Below are 21,599 nucleotides of genomic sequence, written 5' to 3' on the forward strand. Positions count from 1 at the left end.
GGAGGGCAAAACTAGCTTCTCCCCAAACATGAATGGCTCCTGACATTTGGCTATGTGATGGGACAGAATGTATGATGCCTTTTTAAGTTTTTCATTGTTTGTTAAATTACTTTACAGCACTATGGTTTGGGTGGCCAATTCATCTCGTTTTCTTTTGAAGAAGTCATCTGATTTATCTTTTAGATGTGCATGTTTTCTTTCCAAATGCCGGTGTAATTTCGATGGTTTCATAGCCTCGTTTCTTAGCATAGCTTGGCAGATGACACAGATTGGTTTCGGGGGGGAACTATCGCTATAGAATAATGTTTTATTATGAAGGTATCTATAATCCATTATAGATGACAGCTTTATGCAAAGTGTTACCATTTCCTTTTCAGTGTCTCTAATTCTCTAAACTTTAAACTTCAGTGTTTTTTATTGGGGGTGAGGGAATGTAATTTTTGTTCTCCCAAGTTCACACAATCCATTCTCACATGGTCAGAAGTTCTACAGCAGGACAGTTTTATGTTTGATTGTTAGTTCTAGTTTTCAGATGTACACCATGTGTTACCCATGGTTATAAGCTAACAAGCTGCTTTCCTACTGCTGTAACGCTGTTCCAAAACTCAAGAGATGGATCAAGCTTGAGCTCCATACATAGAGTCACTTAAATCAACAGGCCCGCAGAGTGTGTGTATATTTAAATACCTTTATTAACTTTCCCTGTTTCATAACACACAAGGGTTAAAATAATTTGATTTTGACAGTAATAAATGAACTGCAAAATGAATCACTTGCTACATGATTATTAAGTGTATGGCTCTATGTGTTTGTGTGCGTGTGTATGATGCATGCAGCCATGGTGGGTGTCTCCCAGTTGCATACAGTCATGGTGGGTGTCTCCCAGCTCTGCATGCAGTCATGGTGGGTGTCTCCCAGTTGCATACAGCCATGGTGGGTGTCTCCCAGCTCTGCATGCAGTCATGGTGGGTGTCTCCCAGCTCTGCATGCAGCCATGGTGGGTGTCTCCCAGTTGCATACAGTCATGGTGGGTGTCTCCCAGCTCTGCATGCACAGTTAAACACTACACCAGGATAAGCACAGCCTCATACAGTGTGCATTCTTGCTTAACAGATATTATAAGGCGACTTCAACAGGCTCCATTTTTGCATTTTCCTTTATCTACCAGTACTGGTCAGTAAGGCAGTTCAGATTAGATACCACAGTCTATGGTGTCACTCTAGTGATCTCCACTGGTCCCCAAGACTAGTTCTTTAAATCTCTTTACCATGTCTGCTGCCAATGATTATTAATCAGTAAGCCAGCACTTCAGATGGGTGAGCAATCTGCCATGCAATTATAAAGGACAAATACAAACTGTGGATAATTGATTAATTATTTAAATTATTTGTATATATTATTTTGCAGTGTAAATCCATTCTTCCCTGTGGTACAGTATGTCTATTTCTTCATTTGTGTTTCATCAGCATCGCTTGCACATCAGCGACCGCCTGCTCATTTTCCTGACATCGCAGCAGCCCTGTAGTTTCATGGAAGGCGCAGTGGACGACTTGCTCTATGTTGCTCCTGGTCGGTTGCACTGTGGTGTTGGTCATGTGACTGGGGTTGTGACAGTGGTGCATGAACACCAGGATGACAGGTTTGTCTTCTGTGGAAATGAGAAACCAAACAGGTTAACATGTGACCTGATTGATCCTGTTACTGCCCACTGCGATTTGTCACACATCCTAAATTAGGCGAGGAAAAAAAATGGGGAGAAATGCTCAGTCGTTGATGGTGTGGAGAAAGAAGAGAATGCAAAGAAATGATGATGATTCAGGTTAAATCAGGGATCAGGGTTTTTGGGCTGATCATCAATTGGCGATGAATGGAATCAGAATTGGCTGAAACTGATCACTGATCACCAAAAATATAAGATAACAGAATTCAATCTTGCTTTAAGAATGAATCTCAGAATCAGTTATAATAAATGTTTTCCATATTTAACAAAAAGACAGTAGCCACTTATCACCACAAAAAAGGTCAAAATCTGGCTGTTGGTGACAGGCCTATTCTTTTTCAGAGAAACAAAGGTAGAATAAAAAAATGGAAGCATCTCTGCATTTTTTGGAGAAAGTCTATTCCTGTTCTCATCCAAAATATTCACAGCTGTACTGAACATCCACTCACTTTCCACACTCGTACACTGAGCACAAAGATAAAATTGATAGAGGCCAGTCCAAAGTATTCAGGCATCAATTTTGGGGTCAATCTCTGCATCTCTGCAGTGCCACCAACAGGCCAAATGTTAAGGTACATTTCTGATGATGACTTCTGAACCGTTTGTTCTTGGGTTATGATCTTTTTTCCCCTTTATCCTTGGGTCATCTCAATTTGAATGCACCGTGGTGTTAAAGTCTGGTATGTTGGATTTTCCCTCATATCGAATTTTTCAAAAGACCTACCTTTAGTTCAAGGGTGTTGGTCATATCGAAACAAAATTTGGTTGGTATCATCCACAGATGGTTTTACATTTTGTCCAATCATCAACAAATTTAGCACAGATGATTTTTGGACCAAGCCTCACAAAAGTTATCAGCTTAGTATTTGACTTTTGAAACTGTTCATCCGTCACCGCCAAACGAAATTGGCAGCAAAGCCACCATTAAGAGAGTGAGGGCATCTCTCAGCAATGATTTGATGTCTTGACACCAAACTGTGGACTCAAGACCACACCCTGAGAATGTGCAAAATGTTTGTGTCATTTGACCACTGGGGGCGCTGCAATAAGCAAAAATGTGTAATATCTTTTGATGTGTTGACCTTATAAAAGTGGATATTATGTCTGGTGATATCTTAATTGATCACGTAGACCAAATTTATGTGCCCGCCATTTTGGATTTAATCAAAAACCTTAAAAAGTCTAAGTTTGACAAGAACATAACATTGGGTCTTATTATTAAAAAAAAAAAAAAAAAAACAGTTTTCACTTGTTAGATTTTCTTAACTTACCAAATTAACCTGGAAGTCAAAACAAAATTATCTGTGAGAAACCAAAAATCTCTAAATGTGGCAGCCTTGAGAGACTATTAGGCTAATTGGAAAAATTTGGCAGATGTGGATGAATTGTTGATCTGAGTTAACTTTCACAGGACAACTTGTAAAAGGACAGCTTCTGTTAAATAAATCACAACATCCTCTGTTAAGAGAGGAACCACATAATATCTGTGTGTTATGACTATTTTGGATTTCAGGGCAAAGATGATGTGTAACAGAGGCTGAATCCTGACTCACCTGTAACTCTGGCCATTGCTGCCTCCATATCTGTCCCAATCTGAGAAACAACAGGACAGAAGACCAGGATGATGTTGCAGCTCTCTGCACTGTGTCGCTCTATCTGCAGCTTCAGCTTTTGTATGAAGGTTTCATGGGCCTGGAAAGTTTCTCCAGCAACCAGCACGTGGACTTTAACTATGGAAGAGAGATGGAATTTAAAAATGAGTTATAATTGTCATGAAGAGGAATCATTCATGAAAACTTCCTTTCTTCTGTGTGTCATTCATCTGCATATGTCGTAGAATGTTAACCATCTCAGATTATCACAATTTTAACATTATGGCTCAATCTACAATTTAGATGGATGGAGACAGGAAAATTATACTATTGTTGGGTTTTGATAGAAAGTGAATAATTTCAGAGAGTATATGTTAAACCTTAGAAGCACTGAACAGCTTACCCAAAGAGGAGCTATTCACCCTATTAGGGTTTGGGTTCAAGCGTGAGATACCTGTAGAAGACTTTACAGAATCTGTAAAATATTTGACATCTTGAGTCAGTCATAGTGTACAGGGTCTGACTAATCATTATGGACAGTAGATTTCAAAGTAGAGAAGTACTGTACTGAAAAGCTGACCTGAAGAGATATTCCAGTTTGACTTTGAGAAGAATCGTCCAGTCTTAGACAAAAATGAAGTTCCTGTAAAATATTCACCATCTTGAATAAGTTGCAGTTAAGGTAACAATTAGTTTACACAGTCACACTGGAAGCAATGGAGAATAATGTGGTCACACCAGCATGTTTTGCGAGTAAATGTATTCACCTTATTTTCAATGGCAAGAAGGGAGGGGCCATCTTTGTTTATATTGTGTTGTAACTTCCAATATGAAAACTGGGGCTTGTATCACGAACCTGGATTCCTTTCTTAGCCAGATAACTTTGAGGATAAATAGCACTAACTTTGGCTTTTCAATATCACAACATTGGTTCTCTTCTTAGCAAGACAAATCACCACACTGACTCATGCTAACATGCCAAACCTGCTCCAGAGCAGGTTATGTTTTAAGAACACAGATCTCAAACAGTGCTTGGACCAGGGCTCTTAAATTTCATCAAAAGTTTAGAGTGAGATTACATCTGTTACGGGTGGAGCGTGTGTCTCACAGTCAATGCATGAGACTTGAGAGCCCTACCTATTGCATTCATCGGATCTTGCTCTTCCAGTTCCACCTTGTCTGCACTCTATGTGTGCGTGCATCTATGTAATAATGTGTTTGCAGCGAGATCACATGTAACTTGTTTTGGAATTTACCCGGAAACAACAAATGTTATTTTCTGATTGGCTAATACTGTAGGTAGCTATTAACTCTGTATAACTCTGGACAGCTATGAACTATGTGGAAATCTCCATTCCATATGCCTGCGCCTCATCCTAATATTCTATATAACAGGACACCTTAGTGGGGAACCAATCAAAGAGAAGTTGGTACATTAGCTCTTGTGACAAATAGGCTTCCCCAAACTCTCGAAATTCTGTTACTGTGGTAAAGTTTTACTGTAAATTCAATATTCAGTCTTCTGGCTGTAATATCTTTCATCAAGCAAGCCAAGAAGTTTTTAATCACTGACCATTGATGTCCACAGGCAGAGATGGATACCAATCATTTTTCGTTTCAAGCCCTTTCGCTCATTACGATAAATCTTAATATCCACAGCTCTGTTTCCAAAAAAGTTGGAACATTGTGTAAAATATAAGTATAAACAGAAAGCAATGATTTACAAGTAATATAAACCCATATTTCATATAAATAAGGGCAGTGCAATATGACCAAAATCTCATATCCCAGTACAAGTCATCTCATATCCCGGTAACGATATATATCATGACTGCACCTCATATTTATGGATTTTTTCTACAGATCAGCTAGAGCAGGAATTGGACAAAATTCTGCAAATGAAAAGGAGCGAGGTCACAAATGTAACGTGATCCACAAATGTGCAAAACCCTTTTCAGATGTACAAATCACTATTTTTGTGGATATGATTTTACACAACAAAAATTTAAAAATACATATTTGTGGATAGTGGTGTATTTGTGATTTTTTTCCTACAGATGAAAACTTCCTTTCTTCTGTGTGTCAAAGCCCCTACAGTAAGTGGTCTCGGTGAGAAAATATTTCATGATCATTTTAAAAATTGTGAAATCGTTTTGAGTTCTCTTGCAATACTTTTTCCGCAGCTAATAATAACTATACTGTGTATGATTAACCTCGCAAAACATATCCGTACTAAAAAGTAAATGGACACAGTACAGTTTAAGTATAAAATATAGAATTAATGGACTAATAAGTATAGACCTAAACGATATGGACATGTCCAGTTAAGTGAGCTTCAGGCAATAAACTATGGGGGAAAATGCACACTGTGTAACTGTCATATATGTGTTTTTATATGTATTTATTAGTAATTGCACTGTGCCCATTCACCATTAGTGACTGTAAACAAGACAGCTGGGCTACTGAAGGTCCCATGTTCTGAGATTAGTTAACTGTAATCCACTCCACCTCCCCACCTGTTTCTAGTTAATCTGTGTTCCCTTTGATTGGTTAATTGATTATGAGCCTTACACCTGTCCCTTGTTCTCCCCGGTTTTCTGTTTGTATTTAAGTTCCTTCCTTAGTTCATTTTCTCAGTGGTCATTGTGTTAGAATGTTAGATGTTTTGGTGTGCTGTGTTGATGCTCATTCTCGCTCTCATTTTGCAGTTTTCCCAGTTTTTAGTGATGGTAAAACGAAGCTTTTCAAAGCACTGAAGCTTCCTTTTCAAGTGTGTCGAAAAATGGTTCTGTACTCGAAGCCTTCCGAAATGGTGACCATTAGTGACACCAAGTGGTCAAATAAGGAAATAACACTTAATTTTGAGTGAGCGCAATAAATCTGAATATTTATAAATTGGCAAAAAATCTAATGGTCTGTAGTGCGTCATGAACATTAATGACCTGGTGAAATTGAATGTGACTTCTTGTGGACTGGGAAACCATTGACTTAACTGGGAAGGGGTGCTTCTGTAACGGAAGAGGGGCCATTAGTCTACAGATTATTATTCAGGAACTGTATTTGTTCAACAAAGTTGGTTACGTTTTTTATTCACCCTGCTTTGGAGAATACCCGATCACATGCAACGGAAGATGCTGGAGTGCATAAAAACTGTACTGCAAGTTCGTGTAAGTGTGGATACACAGCCTGGTGCATATCCCAGAATCTCAAAGGGTCTTCAGTATGTGGTATATTGGGGTTACTGAGGTTTGTGCCTCATTTTCACTTTTCTGAAGCAGTCACGTGGTTGAGCGCAGAACGAAGCTTCGGATCACCATGGTCACGTGTTTAGGGTAGAACGGAAGAAGCTTCGAAGTTCTGCTTCAGAACGCACTGTATCGTTTTTTTTGACACATGCCTCGGAGCTTCAGTGTCAAGCTTAACATCACTACCAGTTTTGTTGTCAGCTATTTGCTGCGGCATGCCTTTCTAGCTTTGATGGTGGCCACTGTGTTGCCGTTTGCATGTATTCTACTTCTGAATTCTTCATATTTTACTAAAATTCCCTGTTCCACCGCTTTGAAATACGTAGCCCTGTTGTGATCCATGCTTATCTGATTAGCTGATTGTTGCACGCAGCACATGTTAAAGCACATATGCTAAGGAAGTAATCTTTGCTTCATCAAGAAATCCTGGCTTGACATAAATTAGTGATAGTCCGTGTCGTGATAACAATTACCTCAGATCGCATTTGTTTGGTTTTGTTAAGCAGAAACTTCTTACCCTGAGTTTTGTGACCCAGGCCACGGAATTTCAAACACAAAGGTGAGAGAAACAAACTCTTGAAAGGTTGCATGGTGAAATAAGGTGAATACAGGGGATTATGACACCGTTACCTGGAATATCTATCTCTGTACACCTTGTGCTCATAGCCACCTATCCACTGGCTGGAGAGGCCAGTGTCTGCATTTATGTACAGTTCACTCAGGCCCCAAGACACCCTTTACCTCCAGAGGGGCCAGTGGAATGTCCCTTTGCTGGTACAATCGTCCTTTGATCAGATTCCCTCTCCTCTGTCATTGGCTTGGTACCCGTCCTTGGTACCTCATTGGTCATGATTGGCCTGTTGGCATTCTGAGCTGCCACAGGCTGCTGCTCAATCTCCGACTGGGTGAGAGGGACCTCAGCTTGTACATCAACATTCCTGTAGTCTCTGCAAAAATGTGCATTGAAATACATCTGTATGTAATGAAATACTGTTACATAATCTCCTGACATTCTTTTTGACCATTTTTAAAAATAATTGGCTAGATATGCATATACACTCACCTAAAGGATTATTAGGAACACCATACTAATACGGTGTTTGACCCCCTTTCGCCTTCAGAACTGCCTTAATTCTACGTGGCATTGATTCAACAAGGTGCTGAAAGCATTCTTTAGAAATGTTGGCCCATATTGATAGGATAGCATCTTGCAGTTGATGGAGATTTGTGGGATGCACATCCAGGGCACGAAGCTGCCGTTCCACCACATCCCAAAGATGCTCTATTGGGTTGAGATCTGGTGACTGTGGGGGCCATTGTAGTACAGTGAACTCATTGTCATGTTCAAGAAACCAATTTGAAATGATTCGAGCTGTGTGACATGGTGCATTATCCTGCTGGAAGTAGCCATCAGAGGATGGGTACATGGTGGTCATAAAGGGATGGACATGGTCAGAAACAATGCTCAGGTAGGCCGTGGCATTTAAACGATGCCCAATTGGCACTAAGGGGCCTAAAGTGTGCCAAGCAAACATCCCCCACACCATTACACCACCACCACCAGCCTGCACAGTGGTAACAAGGCATGATGGATCCATGTTCTCATTCTGTTTACGCCAAATTCTGACTCTACCATTTGAATGTCTCAACAGAAATCGAGACTCATCAGACCAGGCAACATTTTTCCAGTCTTCAACTCTCCAATTTTGGTGAGCTCGTGCAAATTGTAGCCTCTTTTTCCTATTTGTAGTGGAGATGAGTGGTACACGGTGGGGTCTTCTGCTGTTGTAGCCCATCCGCCTCAAGGTTGTGCGTGTTGTAGCTTCACAAATGCTTTGCTGCATACCTCGGTTGTAATGAGTGGTTATTTCAGTCAAAGTTGCTCTTCTATCAGCTTGAATCAGTCGGCCCATTCTCCTCTGACCTCTAGCATCAACAAGGCATTTTCGCCCACAGGACTGCCGCATACTGGATGTTTTTCCCTTTGCACACCATTCTTTGTAAACCCTAGAAATGGTTGTGCGTGAAAATCCCAGTAACTGAGCAGATTGTGAAATACTCAGACCGGCCCGTCTGGCACCAACAACCATGCCACGCTCAAAATTGCTTAAATCACCTTTCTTTCCCATTCTGACATTCAGTTTGGAGTTCAGGAGATTGTCTTGACCAGGACCACACCCCTAAATGCATTGAAGCAACTGCCATGTGATTGGTTGATTAGATAATTGCATTAATGAGAAATTGAACAGGTGTTCCTAATAATCCTTTAGGTGAGTGTATAGGAGCATGCAGTGGTGCTGACTAAGACTGTGGGTCCAATGACAGCACATCATACTGAACCCTCAAGCCAGGCCAATCTAATTATGCTCCAAAATTTTTATGACCCCTGTCACCAAGGACCCCTTGTAATCATTAAAGCCCCCCCCCCCACCTTTATGGCACCCTTGGGGGCATGTTATACACAGTATGCAAATAAACATATAAATACACACTGTATATAAGTGTATATATTATGTATATAAATGCCAAAATAATTACGTTACCCCCATTCAGTTTTTCTGTTCAAAGTTTCAGTCACATACACTACAGTGTCCTTGTTAGATTTCCTCCAGAAAAAATACTGCTGACATGTAAAATTTGTAATTTGCTACTTTTTAAATAGTGTTTTTATATCTGACATATCTTTAATTTCTGCTTTTTATATCTTTCATATATGGTGGGAGTTTCTGCATACTTGACAGCAGAATAATCACAGGGTTTGCTTGATTAAACTGATTAAAATCCTTAGTATGTGCACAGTATTTGTGTAAATACTCTCTTAGCCTGCAGAGGGTCTGTTTCTTCACTTGTACCTCAGCAGTGTTGATCGCACTGCTTTGACCACCTGCTCATTTTCCTTGCATTCCAGCAGCCCTTTAGTTTCATGGAAGGCGCAGTGGGCGACTTGCACTATGTTGCTCCTGGACGGTTGCACTGTGATGTCGGTCATGTGACTGGGGTTGTGACAGTGGTGCATGAACACCAGGATGACAGGTTTGTCTTCTGTGGAAGAGAGAAACCAAACAGGTTACTGTGGGCACTGATAGATGCTGTTGCTTCCTCTCATGGGTTTTACATCTTAAATAAGGTGAGAACAAAGAAAAGCTGTTTGCTTCCTAGGATTGGCTGTTGGCTCAGTATTAACCTGTAGTGCACAAATTGTCATAGAAGGATGGATAGAAAACCTATAAAAGCCAAGGTCCTTTGAAGTAAGGAAAATTATTACATAGATTCAGAGTCCAGGCTGACCTGCATGTTTGTTATAGACTAGGCAAGAAACAAATAATGATATAAATACTGTATGTGCATTGCTGTAGAAATAAATAGCAGAAACAAATTTTACTGGGTGAATCACAACCACAGTAAAAAAAAAGTCTAAGAGAATGGATGGATGGATGGATGGATCCATTCATCCATCTATCCAATTTCTTTACCCACTTGTCCTGTGCAGGGTCGTGGTGGTTGGCAGCCTATCCTGGAAACTACAGGTGCAAGGCTGGGAATAACCCAGAATGGGGGGTCAACCAATCACAGGGCACGTATACACACACCATTCACACACACATATGCACACCTATGGACAATTTGGCAGCTCCAATTCACCTTAAGATGTATTTGGACTGTGGTGGGAAACCGGAGAACCTGGAGGAAACCCCATGATGACACGGGGAGAACATGCAAACTCCACCTGCAACCTCCACATTTAGAGCTGGAGCGCATCGAACCAAGAGGCGAAGGGCAACAGTGTGAACCACTGCGTCACTGTACCGCCCCATTGTTTCATTCTGTTACACAGTATGTAAACTTTGTGGAAATCTTATTATTTAAAAAGTAATCATTTTTATTGATTAATTTTATCTACCAGTCTGTCAGTCAAAACAAAATAACCCATGATTAACCAAAAATCGTGAATGTGTATGTTTGCTATACTTGTGAGGACCAAGAATAGGAGCAAGATGGTTTGCTCATTCTACAAAACAGGGCAACTTCTCATGGTCAGCTTCTGTTAAATAAATCACAACTTCCTCTGTGAATAGATGATCTACATAATACCTACTTGCTGTACCTTCTTTGGATTTCATGGCAAAGGTGACATACAGCAGAGACTGAATCCTGTCTCACCTGTAACTCTTGCCATTGCTGCCTCCATGTCTGTCCTAATCTGAGAAACAACAGTACAGAAGACCAGGATGATGCTGCTGCTCTCTGCACTGCAGAGCTCTATCTGCAGCTTCAGCTTTTGTATGAAGGTTTCATGGGTCTGGAAAGTTTCTCCAGCAAGCAGCATGTGGACTTTCACTGTGAAAGAGAGATGGAATTTAAAAATGAACAGGAAACATTCATGAAAACTTTCTATGTATAGATTCCTTCTACAGTATGTGTCATTGATCCAGCTGTGTGGTAAAATGTTCTCCATCTCCGACTAGATGGAGAAGAGGAATTTAATCACAGTTTTAATGTGGATTTTAATGTGATATATAAATTTGAAATTTAGATGGAAAAGGCAGAACACTAACTTTGCTGAGACTGAAAGTGAATCATTTCGGATGGGTGATATTGAATGTTTTTGTTTGAAGCAGGAGACTTCAGGCAAAGGAGACAATGAAATCATCTGACAGGTAAGCATGGAAGGGATGAATGAGAATCTGTTTAAACTACAAAACTGTGAGAGGACATGTATAAAGGGGATTCCACTAGATCCAATAGGGAAGTGACCCCTGGTGACCACACTACAGCTAAAGCTGGATTTTACTAAAAATTTTCTTTCTGCATAAGACTGGTCACATTAACTTTATGGCAGTGGGTCAGTTGGCAACAAGAAGTGGTGTGACTATTTCCAGAAATTATGCTGAACTGCAACAAACATCCCTGCCTGAGTTTTTTAAGTTACAAAAACAAAATGCTGCATTTCCTCCCAGCAGCTTTGCCTTCCACTGCTAATATGTATTTCTGTATGAGTAGTTACTACCAGGTTACTTGGAATATGTGTCTGTATCCATGTAGAGTTCACTCAGGCCCCAAGACACCCTTTACCTCTACATGAGCCAGTCGAATGTTCCATTGGTGGTACAATCATCCTGTGATCAGATTCACTCTCCTTACCTGCAGGATCAGTGCCCTTCCCAGGAAGCTCGCTGTCATTAATGTTTGGGCTATTGGCACCCTGGGCAGCTCTCAGCTGCTGCACCATCACTGGCTGGGTGCGAGGGACTTTAGGCTGTGGGACTTCATCATGCGAATCAACATACCTGCAGAGTGCATGTAATAAAATACAATTTGTGCAATGATCTGTGAATGCAATCAAAAAAGTAAAAATGCCAAAAGTCTTGTATTTGAGTTGGTTACTTATGGTTAAGGTTACGGATGGGTAGAGGTTAAGGGTGTCGTGATTGGGGTTATGGTTTTTCCCATAGAAAATAATGGACGGTCCCCATTTAGATAGGAAGACCAACTTGTGTGTGTGTGAAACTGTGTGTGTGGTATATACAGTATAAATATACAGATACATAAATTCATAAATAAGTGTATGTATAACGTATACCATATATAAAAGTAAAACTAATTTGTTACTTTCAAAACAAGTTATTCATGAATTTTTTCTGTTTCATTTCTCAGTCACATACAATACAGTACAGATGTTAGAGATTCTCCTGATAGTTACTGTTGATCTGTAAAATTTGTAATTTGTTGGGTTTTTCTGTAGTGTTTTTATATTTGGTGGGTGTTTCTTAGTCGGAAAAGTTCAACTGCATAGTTCCAATAATCACACAGTTTGATTACAAATTCTGAGGATAATTGATTAAGCTGATTAATATCCTGGATGTGTGCACAGAATTTGTGTTAATACACGTTTTCCCTGCAGAGGGTCTGTATCTTCACTTGTACCTCAGCAGTTGTGAGTGCACTGCTTTGACCGCCTGCTCATTTTCCTGGCATTCCAGCAGCCCTGTAGTTTCATGGAAGGCGCAGTGGACGGCTTGCACTATGTTGCTCCTGGATGGTTGCACTGTGATGTTGGTCATGTGACTGGGGTGGTGACAGTGGTGCATGAACACCAGGATGACAGGTTTGTTTCCTGTGGAAGAGAGAAACCAAACAGGTTACTGTGGGCACTGATAGATGCTGTTGCTTCCCTTCATGGTTTTTTACATCTTAAATGAGGTGAGAACAAAGAAAAGCTGTTTGCTTCCTATGATTGGCTGTTGGCTCAGTATTAACCTGAAGTGCACAAGTGGTCATGTCAGTGTCAGGCATGGGGTTGGTAGGCAGGGGACAAGGGGGAGACGTAAGATTTGGGTTTTTTTCTTTAATTGGTTGTATTTTTTTCCCCTTTGTTTTTGCAATTTGTGTGCTGTGGGGTGCTGTGTTTTGGGGGTTTTGCTGCATTTCTGAAATCTGTGATTAATGACATGTGTGAATACCACTGTGCAAGCTATCCTATCAATATGGGCCAACATTTCTAAAGAATGCTTTCAGCACCTTGTTGAATCAATGCCACGTAGAATTAAGGCAGTTCTGAAGGCGAAAGGGGGTCAAATACCGTATTAGTATGGTGTTCCTAATAATCCTTTAGGTGAGTGTAGGTGCACAGTGATAAACATTCAGCATTGGACTCTACAACCGTCTTATGTTTGTGTTTATCTAGGGGATCATAAATGAAGCAATGCTCGTCTATTTCAATTTGTTTCAGATGTCATAAAGTCTTTTTTATATATATAACCATACCCATGCACTACTGTCTATCAGATAACTTCAACAAAGCTTCACATTACACCAGGGCACCAGACAAGGATGCCCACTCTCTCCACCATTATTTGCCATATTCACTGAACCATTAGCAGCAGCAATATGACAGAATGGCAAAATTCAAGGCATCCAAAATTACAATTCAGAACACAAAGTCAGTCTCTATGCCGATGATCTGTTACTATATCAACAATCACCTCATGCCTCACTTCAAGAAACCGTCAATGTTATTAATCACTTCTCTAAAGTTTCCAATTAAACAGTTAATTGGAAAAAATCAACTATATTACCATTATCCGAAAATAGCTGGGACCCTACAGTCCAAGATCCCTGTCTTTCTCTGAACATTGGCAACATTAAATACCTGGGTATTGTGATCTCCCCCAGACTGTCAGAACTTTTTAACCTCAACTACACTCCATTACTACGAAAGATTGAAGATGACTATAAACGCTGGAACAAACTCCCACTCACCCTAATAGGCAGAATAGCAGCAGTCAAAATGAAAACTGTCCCACAAATTACCTACCTCTTCTCCATGATCCCGACCACCCCCACAGACCATTGGTTCAAGACACTAGACTCACTTACAACTCACTTTTATTGGAAAAATAAACCACCAAGAATCACACTTGCCACTCTACAGAATTCCAAACATCAGGGCGGACTAGAAGCTCCAAATTTCCATCTTTACTTTCTTGCAAATCAATTACAATATCTTCTCAAATGGACACAGAAGCAAAATTTCCACCCGTGGTTAGCATTAGAACAAAATTTAACAACCCCCCTCTCAATTGCAGATTATCTATTTCTATTACAAACGGCAGTAAAACTGGACTCTTTTAAATATATTACTATTCCAACCACTCTGATAGCCTGTTGGAAAACCAATAAAATAACTAAATCCACCCTGGCACCTTGTAAACTCACCCCCATATGGCACAAGCCTGACTTCCTACTACATAAGACCCCAATTCAATTTTCCAAATGGGAATCTAAAGGTATCACTCACCTCCATCACTTATTTGAAAATAACCAATTCCTACCTTTTCATACAATTTCCCAGAAATATGGGATTGGAAAAGACCAGTTCCTTCATTACCAACAACTGAAAGCAATAATTAAAAGCAAAACTAATAAAATGAACACACTCCAACCCACAAATACTATTGAACAGTCATTAAGAATTGCAGTTCATCCAAAAAAAATAATTTCTAAACTCTACAAAATGATTGCCTCCTCAACCTTGTCCATAACACTTTCAATAGCAAAATGGGAAAATGACCTGGCGCTCCCTACAACTCCAGATTTCTGGACAAATATCTGCAAAAATATATTCTCCATGACCTCTAACACTAACCTACAACTTATACAATATAAAACCATACATAGGACTCACATCACTCAAGGTTAACTATTTAAAACGGAATTAGGCAACACAGACATCTGTCCACACTGTACCTCGGCGAGCACTGACACATATTTGCACGCTACCTGGACTTGTCAGCCAGTCAACCATCTATGGACTTCAGTCATAAAGACGCTCTCTACCATCTTGGACTGTAGAACCCCCTTTCCCCCTCACTTTGCCTTCTAGGAGACACCACTTCTATCTACATTCCACAGAAAATGAAACACCCAGTACTTGTCTCTCTAACTATAGCTAAGAAAATAATCTTTCAAAACTGGAAATCTAGGAATTCATGTCACAAAAAGCATTGGATCAACCTAATTTCAGAACACATCCTTATAGAAGAACTTTCAGCTCAAAAGAAGAATAATACATCAGCCTTCAAAGACTTTAAAGACATCTGGAATCCATTCATAGCTTTTCTTCAACTCAGTAATAACTCAACCACTTATACTCCTTACAACACCTATTCTCAACTTCTGCACCCCCCCCCTCTATCTCCATCTCTATCTCTTTCCCTTCCTCTCTTTCTCTCTCTTTCTTCCTCCTCGCGAACAGCAACCAGTATTCTCTGTAGACCTCTATACTCTAATAATACACTATATAACTGTATATTTGCCTGTCTATATGTATGTCTTTGCCTATCTACCGTTTACCTGTCAATCAGGCTGTCTATTTGTCTGTTCGGCCGTCTGTTAATTTGCCTGTCGGCGTTAATGTGTCTTTGTCTATCGTCTGTATCTGTCTGTCCATCCGCCTGCCCATCTGCATCCATCTATATAATCAGTTTAATTCTGTTCAACTTGCCATCAGATATTGTGCTTGGTACTGCTAACGCCTTACTTCACAATATTACAGCTATCACAATATTAGGGATGGGGTGGATGTGTGCCTGTCTGGATAAATCTCTGTTTATACATAATTGGACTTAAATATAAAGTTGTCCTCCGATGAGGGGTGGTGGTGGCAGAAAGAAAAAAAGAAAAAGAAGAAAAAAAGATAACTTCAAGAAGTTACCAAATGGATGCAAAGATATTAATTTCCGCCTGGAACTAACCATGTATTCCTTCACAATACTAAGCCACAGAAAGGTCCCCAATGAAACCCCTGCATTCCCACATCATAGAGATTCTAATCTCAACATTTATAGGATTATATTTGTAGTGCCTGCAAATTTTTATATTAGGAGAGACTAAAATTTGAGATATTTCAATAGGCGCAAGTAGTGTTTCCACATAAAGAGAAAGAAATCAAGACTGTCAGCATTTACACACCAAATTATGACATATCTGGGAAGGCCAGAATGTCGTGAACACAAAAACATACAGAATGTGTGGCTGACTAATGTACATACATTGTAATAAGCCTAAAATCAAAGGGAGAGAAAAACGCTCAAAATGGTTAGGGTTGAAAGGGTTAACAAGACAACTTCAGAAAGGCAGCTTCTGTGAAATAAAGCAAAACTTCCTCTGTGAAGAGATGAATTACATAATACCTGTTTATTGTGTTTTTTGTTTGATTTCAGAGCAAAGGTGACATACAGCAGAGACTGAATCCTGTCTCACCTGTAACTCTGGCCATTGCTGCCTCCATGTCTGTCCCAATCCGAGAAACAACAGGACAGAAGACCAGGATGACGTTGCTGCTCTCTACACTGTGTTGCTCTATCTGCAGCTTCAGCTTTTGTATGAAGGTTTCATGGGCCTGGAATGTTTCTCCGGCAACCAGCACGTGGACTTTCACTGTGAAAGAGAGATGGAATTTAAAAATGAGCTACAATTATCAAGAACAGAAAATATAGATGAAAAGTAACAGACAATACTGAGAAGTACTGCACAACTTACCCAAAGAGTAGTTTCTCAACGTCTTAAGGTTCTTGTGCAAGCGGGAGATTACTACAGGAAAAGAAACCCAAGAAGTTTCTGTAAAGGATTTCCCATCTTGGGTCAATTGTAGTTCAGAGGCAACACTTTAGACAGTTATGCAGGAAGTGATGGAGAAGAATCTGTTTCAACTAGAATAAAGGGGATTCTAAAGGAAAGTGACCCCCAGTGGCCGCCCTACAGCTGAAAATTGATTTTATTAAAACTTTTCTCTCTGCATAAGACTGGTCACATTAACTTTATGGCAGGAGGTCAGTGGACAAAACGAAGAGCCGTCATTGCTTCCAGCAGTGAAGCTGGATTGCTGTATCTACCACTGCAGTCTGAAGTAAATGTTTTATGCCTGACAGGAATTATAACTTTCAAAAACAAAGTGTAGCATTTACTCCATAACGTGATCCTTCCATTGTTAAAATCTATCTGAATTTGTGAAGCGACCTTAGGTTTGTGAAAGGTGCTGCATAGATGTAACCTATTATTACTACTGTTAATAATAATAATAATAATAATTAATTATTATGAATTTATTTTTATTATTCAATTCAATTCTTTTTTTATATAGTGCCTTTCACAACTCAGGGTGATTCATCCCAAGGTGCTTTGCATGGATGTGTTGTGATACATTAAACATAATCATCATCTCATCATCATATTATTATTATTATCATTATTATTATTATTGGATTACTGTAGTAGTTTTTATCCCATTATTTGGAATATGTATCTTTGTATTCCTTAATAAAAATGGCTGTAGTTGCAAACATAACTATTACTTAAAATGTGAAAGAAATTAGTACTTATGGTCTGGTTATTTGCCATATCTGACATTTGTACACATTGTGCACATGGCCACCTGTCCACTGGCTTTAGAGGTCACTGACTGTTTACCTCCAGAAGAACCACTGGAATGTTTCTCTTCTGTTTTTGATTAATGTTTATGATCCCATTACTTGGAATATGTATCTTTGCATACACTGCGTTCATGGCCACCTGTTCACTGGTCAGAGAGGCCAGTGTCTGTATGCATGTAGAGTTCACTCAGGCCCCAAGACACCCTTTACCTCCAGAGGGGCCAGTGGAATATTCCATTGTTGATACATTCATCCTATTATCAGATTCACCCTCCTCTCCAGCAGGATCAGTGCCCGTCCTAAGAAGCTCACTGTCATTGGTGATGTTTGGCCTTTTGCCTTCCTGGGCAGCCATCGGCTTCTCCTCCATATCCAAGTTACTGTGATCAACATTGGACTCTAGGACCTCCGGAGCTTGACCTTCACACAAGATCATTAGACATGGATAAGAACATACATAATAACATCTCTGTGTTGTAGGTTCTATTTCATTTGTTCTGGATTCTGCCAGAACAGTCTCTATGGCAATGTTTCTTAGTCCAGTCCTCGGGGATCCCAGACAGCCCACAGATTTGCTCCCTCTCAGATCCCAAAATGCCTGAACCAGGTATTTGGTCTTCTTGATTGACTAGGAGCTAATCAATGCCAACTGTCTGCGGGTCCCCAAGAACTGGTTAGAGACACTGCCCTAGCTTTTATACTCTCTTTGTGGAAATTTCAATTTAATTATACAACCAAAATTGCTGTAGTCCCAAAAATAACTATTACTTAAATGTGAAAGAAATTAGTACTTATGGTCTGGTTATTTGCCATATCTGACATTTGTACACATTGTGCACATGGCCACCTGTCCACTGGCTTTAAAGGTCACTGACTGTTTACCTCCAGAAGAACCACCGGAATGTTTCTCTTCTGTTTTTGATTAATGTTTATGATCCCATTACTTGGAATATGTATCTTTGCATACACTGCGTTCATGGCCACCTGTTCACTGGTCAGAGAGGCCAGTGTCTGTATGCATGTAGAGTTCACTCAGGCCCCAAGACACCCTTTACCTCCAGAGGGGCCAGTGGAATATTCCATTGTTGATACATTCATCCTATTATCAGATTCACCCTCCTCTCCAGCAGGATCAGTGCCCGTCCTAAGAAGCTCACTGTCATTGGTGATGTTTGGCCTTTTGCCTTCCTGGGCAGCCATCGGCTTCTCCTCCATATCCAAGTTACTGTGATCAACATTGGACTCTAGGACCTCCGGAGCTTGACCTTCACACAAGATCATTAGACATGGATAAGAACATACATAATAACATCTCTGTGTTGTAGGTTCTATTTCATTTGTTCTGGATTCTGCCAGAACAGTCTCTATGGCAATGTTTCTTAGTCCAGTCCTCGGGGATCCCAGACAGCCCACAGATTTGCTCCCTCCCAGATCCCAACATGCCTGAACCAGGTATTTGGTCTTCTTGATTGACTAGGAGCTAATCAATGCCAACTGTCTGCGGGTCCCCAAGAACTGGTTAGAGACACTGCCCTAGCTTTTATACTCTCTTTGTGGAAATTTCAATTTAATTATGCAACCAAAATTGCTGTAGTCCCAAAAATAACTATTACTTAAATGTGAAAGAAATTAGTACTTATGGTCTGGTTATTTGCCATATCTGACATTTGTACACATTGTGCACATGGCCACCTGTCCACTGGCTTTAGAGGTCACTGACTGTTTACCTCCAGAAGAACCACCGGAATGTTTCTCTTCTGTTTTTGATTAATGTTTATGATCCCATTACTTGGAATATGTATCTTTGCATACACTGCGTTCATGGCCACCTGTTCACTGGCCAGAGAGGCCAGTGTCTGTATGTATGCAGAGTTCACTCAGGCCCCAAGACACCCTTTACCTCCAGAGGGGCCAGTGGAATATTCCATTGTTGATACATTCATCCTATTATCAGATTCACCCTCCTCTCCAGCAGGATCAGTGCCCGTCCTAAGAAGCTCACTGTCATTGGTGATGTTTGGCCTTTTGCCTTCCTGGGCAGCCATCGGCTTCTCCTCCATATCCAAGTTGCTGTGATCAACATTGGACTCTAGGACCTCCGGAGCTTGACCTTCACACAAGATCATTAGACATGGATAAGAACATACATAATAACATCTCTGTGTTGTAGGTTCTATTTAATTTGTTCTGGATTCTGCCAGAACAGTCCCTATGGCAGTGTTTCTTAGTCCAGTCCTCGGGGATCCCACACAGCCCACAGATTTGCTCCCTCCCAGATCCCAACATGCCTGAAACAGGTATTTGGTCTTCTTGATTGACTAGGAGCTAATCAATGTCAACTGTCTGTGGGTCCCCGAGGACTGGTGAGAGAGACACTGCCCTAGCTTTTGTACTCTCTTTGTGAAAATTTCTATTTCATTAAACAAGCAAAATTGCTGTAGTCCCAAACATAACTATTACTTAAAATGTGAAAGAAATTAGTACTTATGGTCTGGTTATTTGCAATATCTGACATTTGTACACATTGTGTACATGGCCACCTGTCCACTGGCTTTAAAGGTCACTGACTGTTTACCTCCAGAAGAACCACCAGAATGTTCCTCTTCTGTTTTTGATTAATGTTTATGATCCCATTACTTGGAATATGTATCTTTGTACACACTGCGTTCATGGTCACTTGTCCACTGGCCAGAGAGGCCAGTGTCTGTATGCATGTAGAGTTCACTCAGGCCCCAAGACACCCTTTACCTTCAGAGGGGCCAGTGGAATGTTCCATTGCTGGTACAGTACAAACACCCTCTGATGCAATTCTCTCTCCTCACCTGCTTGATCAGTGTCATTCCTAGGAAGCTCACTGTCGTTGGTGATGTGTGACCTTTTGCCATCCTGGGCAGCCATCGGCTTCTCCTCCATTTCCACATTGGTGTGATCAACATTGAACTCTAGGACCTCCGGAGCTTGACCTTCACACAAGATCATTAGACATGGATAAGAACATACATCATAAGATCTCTCTGTTGTAGCTTTTATTTCACTTTTCCAGATTCTGCCAAAACAGTCCCAATGGCAGTGTTTCTCAACGCAGTCGTTGGGGACTCCCAAACAGCCCACAGATTTGCTCCCTTCCAGATCCCAACACACCTGAACCTGGTATTTGATGTTTTTGATTGGCTAGGAGCTGAGAAAGAGTTAAAAATGCCAACTGTCTGCGGGTCCCCAAGGACCGGGTAGAGAAACACTGTCCTAGCTTATACACTCACTCTGTGGAAATTTCTATTTAATTATACAAGTAAAATTGCAGCAGTCCCAAACATGACTATTAGTTAAAAGATTAAAGAAATTACTACTTATGGTCTGTTTATTTGCTGTATCTGACATTTATACACATTGTGTACATGGCCACCTGTCCACAGGCTTTAGAGGTCACTGACTATTTACCTCAAGAAGAACCACCGGAATGTTCTTCTTCTGTTTTTGATTAATGTTTATGATCCCATTACTTGGAATATGTATCTTTGTACACACTGCGTTCATGGTCACCTGTTCACTGGTCAGAGAGGCCAGTGTCTGTATGCATGTAGAGTTCACTCAGGCCCCAAGACACCCTTTACCTCCAGAGGGGCCAGTGGAATGTTCCATTGTTGATATATTGATCCTTTTATCAGATTCACTCTCCTCTCCAGCAGAATCAGTGCCCTTCCTAAGAAGCTCACTGTCATTGGTGATGTGTGACATTTTGCCATCCTGGGCAGCCATCGGCTTCTCCTTCATTTCCACATTGGTGTGATCAACATTGGACTCTAGGACCTCTGGAGCTTGACCTTCACACAAGATCATTAGACATGGATAAGAACATACATAATAACATCTCTGTGTTGTAGGTTCTATTTCATTTGTTCTGGATTCTGCCAGAACAGTCCCTATGGCAATGTTTCTTAGTCCAGTCCTCGGGGATCCCACACAGCCCACAGATTTGCTCCCTCCCAGATCCCAACATGCCTGAAACAGGTATTTGGTCTTCTTGATTGACTAGGAGCTAATCAATGTCAACTGTCTGTGGGTCCCCGAGGACTGGTGAGAGAGACACTGCCCTAGCTTTTGTACTCTCTTT

General features: G+C 40.6%; 1 protein-coding gene across 2 annotated transcripts in view; it reads right to left on the minus strand.

The window, feature by feature from the left end:
* Window positions 1-668: 668 nt before the first annotated feature.
* The window catches only part of LOC111834255 (uncharacterized), a 72,207-nt gene continuing 51,276 nt past the window's right edge, over window positions 669-21,599 (minus strand). Inside the window, exons 1-16 of one of the 2 annotated variants that reach the window (XM_072702476.1) lie at window positions 21,100-21,138; window positions 20,311-20,451; window positions 19,389-19,598; window positions 18,544-18,753; window positions 17,699-17,908; window positions 16,599-16,649; window positions 16,320-16,496; window positions 12,483-12,672; window positions 11,700-11,845; window positions 10,719-10,895; window positions 9,410-9,599; window positions 7,299-7,504; window positions 3,893-3,955; window positions 3,716-3,787; window positions 3,274-3,450; window positions 669-1,648 (exon numbers count right to left, since the gene is read on the minus strand). In XM_072702476.1, the coding sequence (XP_072558577.1) occupies window positions 1,449-1,648; window positions 3,274-3,450; window positions 3,716-3,787; window positions 3,893-3,955; window positions 7,299-7,504; window positions 9,410-9,599; window positions 10,719-10,895; window positions 11,700-11,845; window positions 12,483-12,672; window positions 16,320-16,496; window positions 16,599-16,649; window positions 17,699-17,908; window positions 18,544-18,753; window positions 19,389-19,598; window positions 20,311-20,451; window positions 21,100-21,127 (2,448 nt within the window). In that variant the 5' untranslated portion in view covers window positions 21,128-21,138 and the 3' untranslated portion in view covers window positions 669-1,448. Of the gene's footprint in view, window positions 1,649-3,273; window positions 3,451-3,715; window positions 3,788-3,892; window positions 3,956-7,298; window positions 7,505-9,409; window positions 9,600-10,718; window positions 10,896-11,699; window positions 11,846-12,482; window positions 12,673-16,319; window positions 16,497-16,598; window positions 16,650-17,698; window positions 17,909-18,543; window positions 18,754-19,388; window positions 19,599-20,310; window positions 20,452-21,099; window positions 21,139-21,599 lie in introns of those variants that run through there. The other variant, XM_072702475.1, reaches the window with a different exon arrangement.

The sequence above is a fragment of the Paramormyrops kingsleyae genome, chromosome 19 (genome assembly GCF_048594095.1).
Source record: "Paramormyrops kingsleyae isolate MSU_618 chromosome 19, PKINGS_0.4, whole genome shotgun sequence".
NCBI lineage: Eukaryota > Metazoa > Chordata > Actinopteri > Osteoglossiformes > Mormyridae > Paramormyrops > Paramormyrops kingsleyae.